Consider the following 6,465-nt stretch of genomic DNA (forward strand, 5'->3'; position numbering starts at 1 on the left):
GTTTAGAAAAGAAGGTTAGAAAAAACAAAAAAAAAATTAACGGGCCTCAAGCCCGGCCCGAAACCCGACTGGCTCGGCTCGACCGGCCTGTAGCCCATTTGACCCGAGGCCTGAAAGGCCTACATTTTTTAGACCCGTGTCTTTATAATTTTTGGGCGGGCTCGGACCGGATTTCGGGCTCCGAACTTAATTGACATCCCTAACCAATATAACCACTATATGATCATACTGTTATTTCAGTCATATATTCACATTTGAAAAAGATTATGTGTAGAAGTAGTTGCAGTAAAAAAAGATATTTTGGATATTTTGTCGGAACTATCGTTTAGCATATATTTTATAATAAATAAATGAAAATATCTTAAAATTTCGGATGAACCTCACCACAAAAAAAAAAGGTAACACAAAAACATGTAATTTTTTTTTAAAGTAGCTTATTAAAGTTTAAATATTTTTTGTTTTTATAACATATAAAAACTTCTAATTTTAAAATATTTTTAGATTTTTAACGTTAAAATAAATATTTTTAAAAGTAAAGTTTAACTTGTCCGAAGATAACGAAGCAATGCGCGCCGTTGGCGAGTGTGGGTCCCCGCAGGCTAATAGTGTGGATTTGACCGAGTCGCTTGGAGTGTGCGCCATTGGTTGCTTTGAGGAATTGGAGTGGCAGTGGTTGCACAAACCTACCCTTCCATTTAAAATGCGACGAATAGTTTAATCGCACATTTCATATCTCCTTACCATTTAATTGTTTTTTAGTTTATCGTTTGTCTCGTACGGTCAAAAACTTTAAAAGGTATGCACAATATACAATTGCTCCGCATCTGTCCCTATTAATTTATTACGTAACTTGACCCATTAACATATGTTAGTTTATTTTTAAATAAATAAATGCAGTACGTAAAAAAAGTTCAATATAGTAATGGACTTGCATTTAAAATTCCAAGTAATTGCCGTTGAATATGAATATGAAAATAAAGTGGGACCAGCATTAAGCAGTGGCTTTATTCCATCAGACAGTGACGTCTCTACCATGCTGGAATCCAGAAATCACAGCCGTCAGATTCATGTCTCTATCCAACGGCTACGATGAGGTTACTTCCCTTATTAAACATCTCAACCGTTCATCTTTTTTTTTCTGGAGTAGGTTTTTCTTTTTTTCGTCAGTGAATGTCCATAATAAAGGAGAAGATGAGATTTTGATGAGCACTGAAATACAGAGGCACCAAAAACCTGGTGGAACCCCAGAACCCAGATAAGAGAGAGAGAGAGAGAGAGTTTATACTGAAGCAAGAAGCCGATGCTCGATTGATGGGTTATTCGTGTTGGTAGCGTTCTGCATGGATAGAACCAGAGAAGCTCGAAGATCCGCCATGGCGGCCTCAAATGGTTTATCCAGGCGGAGACAGAGAAGCTCAGGTATGTGTTTGACCTCCTTCTCCTTCTTCCTTTATTCAGTAATATCTTCCTCCTTTTTTCGCGTTTTTTCTTATGAGGTTTTCTGATGATTCAGATGATAGTCATGCGGAGATTATGCAGGAAGGGGTGACGCTGAGAGATCGACCGGAGAAGAAAGAACGAGATCGTGAATCGTTGAATCGTAGCAAGAGGAGGCGAAGCGACAGGTTCGTGGTGAAGAACGAGATAGATGCAGAAGAAGACAGCTCTGATGAAAGTCTGGATGACGAAGATATTCCGATATCTCATAACTCCGCTTCGTCCCAGCCGAATCATCTCAGGAAGAGCTTCCCACCGGCTCGTGTTCCCAGGCATGCGATGGCGAAGACGGGAATGGATCCATCTTTGCAGGCCGCCGATGACATGATCGGTGTTCCTGTTCCCAGGAAGGCTCGGTCAGGTTGGAGCTCGGACATTTTCCTTTTCCTGATCGATCTCACAGATTTTGAATCTTCGTCTGATTTTTCTGAGTTTTTACAGCTTGCATAAAGAGGGCGCATGACTGCCGGACTTCTTCGGGAAGCGGTGGAGGAGGGTATGGAGATGACCACCGGAGACCTCCAGCCTCGCCGGCGAGTTACAGCTTCGAAGCTGCATCTCCGTCTTCCTCCATTGTTTCGGCCAAGCAGAAGATGGTCCGTTTGCGATTCCATTAAAAAAACAATGGATTGGGTCACGGTTTTGAAATGCTAGTATCAGATTGTTTTATAATTTTGATTTTGCAGAACGTAAACAGATCCAAATTCCGTGTCCTGAAGCCACTGAAATCCCCCGGCACGATGGAGGACGACCTGGAGTTTGAGATAGCGGAGGTTCTATCTGGGCTGAAGAAGCAACCACGCAAATCCAAGAAGGAAGAGGATTCGGATAACCCTCTAAAATCGTCTGAATTGAAAGGTATAAACGATGAGCAATTGCGTTTTTACACAGAGAAACCCTTCGAATTCTCATTTCGGAAATATGTTTATCCTTGCTACTTCGGTCTCTTTCTTACTTGCCCCTACCTTCTCTTGCAGATTCGAAAAAGATGGAAACAAAAGCTGATGATTCTTCCGCGCATGTAGACAACGATTCCATCACATATACAGCGAGAACCGAAGCCGGAAACTCTGGGAACATCGAGATATCCATGGCTAAACCAGAGAAACCAGCGGGGTTTTATTCCATATCTCACCGGACTGCCGGAACTGAAGGGGTGGAGGCATCGTGCGCAGCCATGGATACGGAAATCGGAGCTCAGAAACAAGAGCAATTGGATAGCCCCGATGGTGTTTTGGAGAGAAAGAGACAGGATTCTACAGCGATGAAAGGGTAAACTATTTAAGACTGAAGAACTTTTTCAACGTTTCCTCTTAAATCTTTGTTTGGAGATCTAATGATATCTAGCTCTTTTCTCCTTCGGATCAAAAAGCGGGAGGGAGGAAAGTTACGCTAATAACAAGCTCGAGCTCTGCCTTGTGGTGAGGAAATTAGCCGTTTAAGTTTCTTTTGCATTACATTTCCCGAAACATTCAGTTTACTGTCATTGCAATAGGTTCCTCCTCCAATGGCCTCCTCGCCGGAGAGAGATTCTCTTCCATCGGCTTCTGGTTCCAACCCAATTGCTCAAGATTACAACAAGGCAAGTGTAGGTTTTCTCGGTATGTGTCTCCTCGTGTGCAGTTCATGACTCTGCTTGTCCTGTGCTTATTGCAGCTGGAGAGTTCTGAAAAGAGCAATGAGAAAGCTATTACAAAAAAGGACACAAGCCTGGATGAAATCGAAGAGAAGGGGGTCCAAAATCGTGATTGGTTGACGCTTGATCTTCAGAAACAGAGTCACGACACCGTCAGAGATTCTAGCCTTGGATTACGAAATCAAGGTCAGAACCAGCAGTTGCAGGCTAAATCTGGTACGAACTCACTTTGTATCCAATGACTGGAAATCAGCATTACTGAAGTTTGCCCAGTTTTAAACCGGAAGTGTAAGCTAACCAAATTTCCTTTACTTGTACAAATTTTTCCCAAAATTTCAGCTCAGCCGAGTTCAGATCCGCCTTTGCCGATAGCTGCAGGTGGCTGGCCTAATGGGCTTCCTCCTCCTACGAGGTGAGTTCTGAAAGCCCTTGTCCATATCCCCATTCTCGTTCTATTTCGACTAATGACCCATAAAAAATTTGCAGATATGTGTCCCAACTCCACGCTGTTAAACCTGTTGATGGGATCACTGGATCTCCAAAACTGCAGGTATCTTTCGCTGTATATGCATTTGATTTTATCCTGGTGAATTCTTATTCTGTCTGGTTAACATTGATGGTATTAACATTTGCGATGCAGACTGCCTCTCAGCCTAGGCCTAAAAGGTGTGCCACACATTTTTTCATTGCTCGGAACATCCAGTTGCATCAGCAGTTTGTCAAAACAAACCATGTCTGGGTGCCAAATCAAGCCTCTGTTTCTTCAAATGGTGGCGGTTCCACGCCTAGCAATCTCTGTGTCGTACCACCGACTGCTGCAGAAGGCTTAATCCATGGAAATCCATCCATGCATGGGAGTTTTCCCATTCTTAATTTGAACTCTCTGGCACAAGACAAAGGGAAAATCGTGGCTAATGTTCCTTCCCAGAAAGATAAGGCCTATGGGAGTGGCAATTCTGCTGAAGCTACACAAAAGAAGCCACAGCTTCCTTCTGCACCTAGTAATTTGGCGGTATGGACTTCCTTCCACTCACATCTCATACGATTTTCCTCTAGTTGTTTCGTTTGGATTTTTCCTGAAACTTTAGAAATATAATTGAAACCCTTTCTCATTGTATTGCTCTAAAGAAGAATATTTTTTAATATGGTATTGCAGCCTGCTCCAGCTTTCATCTTCCCCATGAACAACCACCAGCATCTGGTCATGGGTGCTGCCAATCAGTCTGTGCCTTGTAAATCCTCTGGCCCAACAAAGAATCCATCTTTGGCCAGTGGTTCAACATCCGTCAGCTTTAGCTATCCAAGTTCATCGACCAGTGGAGCCTCTCAGTACTTGACAATTTTACCAAACAATGGGTATTCGTTTCAAGTGTCAACCGGGCCTGCTTCTACAGGTGGAGCCACCGGTCCGGTGTTGCCTTTCTTCAATGGATCCTTGTATCCACCGCAGATGCTCCAACCTCCTCAGCTTCTGCAGAAACAGGGTCAAACCCACAAAGAGACAAGCACATCGAGTGGCTCATCGTCATCCCACAGGCAACCGCACTCCCAAATTGTTGGGAGTAGTAATTTGAGTCTGGCCAATGTGCAGAAACAGCGTCTGCAGTCAACTGCTCATCAGTCTCAAAAACCTGAGATGAAAACAAGGGAAGATAATTCTTCCTTGGTCTCTGATTTTAGGGGTTCTCGCACTCTGACAGTTCCTGTCCAGCCACTCAACTCTCCCATGCCATTTGCCTCATACAGTGGCAGTGGTGCGCCTGCAAGTCTGAATTTTACATCCAACGGATACCGAATTGTACATTCCCCTCAGGCTGGTCAACAGAAAAACCAGCAACAACAAAGTGATGGGAAGACCGGAGGCTGTTCAACAGTTTCTGGGAAGGCCACTCCCACTCCCAGAAAGAATGGGCAGACACTGGCTTTTGACAATTCAGCGAGAACGTTGAACTTCATGTCTGGGACTTGGTCATCTTCTGCAGTTACCGTGGCAGCGTCTACTCAGAAACATCGGCAGGCATCTGGTCGAAGTAAATTGATGGATGAACACAGCTTGCCAGCAACATCGCTGGCAGCCAAGTTCCCCAACAGTATATGCGTTGAGACAGCGAAGTCAGACCCAGCAGCGTCCCCACTGGCATCTTGTTCTTCTATGAGCATCCGGCAGTACCAGTCTCAGCAGCCAAAAGGAGAGACACAGATCTCGTTCGCGGTGGCATCTCCTAATAACAAAACAAGTTGTACGGTCGTCAGTCCGCCATCGAGCCAACAGCAAGTGGAGAAAGCAGCATCCCCAGTGTGCGGAAGGAATATGATGAAGTCCATCATAAGCTCATGCCCGTCTCATCTCTCCGAGCTCAAGTACTAGTCGTTTTACCAAATGGTACGTAACGTATCCATGCTTAACCATTTTTGAAGTGTGTGCATAGCGGGGCTGGGCTTCGTTCGATGGTGGGAGGGGAGGCTGTGGTTGACAATGACAGCAATCGTCTTTTGCTTTTCAATCGTATGTCTTTTGTTGCCGATTCTTTTCTTTAATTGTAGTTGGGCCTGATGTACATGCATAGACTCGCTCGTCCTTATCCACACCCACATTAGTTATAACCTCTGCTCCCGACAGATTCCTCGCTCTCAATTCTGTAATTAACATGTTTTTTCAGTCAGATGCGAGAGAATTTGGTTGTCGTGGAAAAGAATTCGTGTTCTTTCTTAAGCGATTAAATTTCCATACGCAATTAACTGTGTATTGTCCGAGTAATTTGTGATTTGGTGCGTGTTGGTCAAACACTCTGTTTCTAAACTCAAATCACAAGTAAGGATTGAACTTGTATTTTTGAAAGAAAAAGAAAAAGATGAACGATACCAAAAAATGAGACTAAATTGTCCGAGTAATTCAAGTGAAGGGGAATTTTGTCTGTACACGGTTGAGTGGTGTTGGCGTCTTATCTTTGCTTGTACGATGGAGGTTCATTTGACTCTCTCATATCCCCATGCAGGTTTTGTCTTTTTATGAAGAAGCCCAAATGGCCCAACTCAGGCCCATTTCGATCTCCAATGCCTCAGAAAATCCTGATCGTCGGTTCAATTCCATCGACGGCCTCAAACGTCGAGGCTTGCTTTTTCCTTTGGGGTCCGAAACTTGATAAATCGAATTTGGGAATCAGAAGGGAAGGAGGAGGGATGGCGAAACAGGTGGCAGTGGTAGTGGGAGCGTTAGCGTTGGGATGGTTGGCCATAGAGATCGCTCTTAAGCCTCTCCTCCACAAGTTCCGCTCCTCCGCCGACAAGTCCGATCCCGTCGCTCCTGCTGCCGACACGGAGGCGGCCGAAGC

General features: G+C 44.3%; 2 protein-coding genes across 4 annotated transcripts; both read left to right on the plus strand.

The window, feature by feature from the left end:
* Positions 1 to 1,200: 1,200 nt before the first annotated feature.
* Positions 1,201 to 5,879, plus strand: LOC104805011 (protein TIME FOR COFFEE-like). 3 transcript variants are annotated; one of them, XM_010529407.1, is made up of 12 exons: positions 1,201 to 1,419; positions 1,514 to 1,858; positions 1,939 to 2,093; positions 2,184 to 2,355; positions 2,475 to 2,769; positions 2,870 to 2,918; positions 2,993 to 3,079; positions 3,154 to 3,349; positions 3,473 to 3,545; positions 3,620 to 3,683; positions 3,774 to 4,145; positions 4,290 to 5,879. In XM_010529407.1, the coding sequence occupies exons 1-12, from the start codon at positions 1,341 to 1,343 to the stop codon at positions 5,499 to 5,501; spliced, it is 3,099 nt and encodes a 1,032-aa protein (XP_010527709.1). In that variant the 5' UTR covers positions 1,201 to 1,340; the 3' UTR covers positions 5,502 to 5,879. The 3 variants fall into 3 exon arrangements, with proteins under 3 accessions (XP_010527709.1, XP_010527710.1, XP_010527711.1); XM_010529408.1 differs by having other exon boundaries at positions 1,540 to 1,858; XM_010529409.1 differs by having other exon boundaries at positions 1,327 to 1,419; positions 1,521 to 1,858.
* A 293-nt stretch (positions 5,880 to 6,172) lies between these two features.
* Positions 6,173 to 6,460, plus strand: LOC109116323 (outer envelope membrane protein 7-like; the record flags this gene model as incomplete). Its single annotated transcript, XM_019201484.1, has 1 exon — positions 6,173 to 6,460. A coding segment is annotated over exon 1 (273 nt), but the record flags the coding sequence as incomplete, so codon positions are not given.
* Positions 6,461 to 6,465: the final 5 nt, after the last annotated feature.

The sequence above is a fragment of the Tarenaya hassleriana genome, unplaced genomic scaffold (assembly GCF_000463585.1).
Source record: "Tarenaya hassleriana unplaced genomic scaffold, ASM46358v1 Cleome1062, whole genome shotgun sequence".
NCBI lineage: Eukaryota > Viridiplantae > Streptophyta > Magnoliopsida > Brassicales > Cleomaceae > Tarenaya > Tarenaya hassleriana.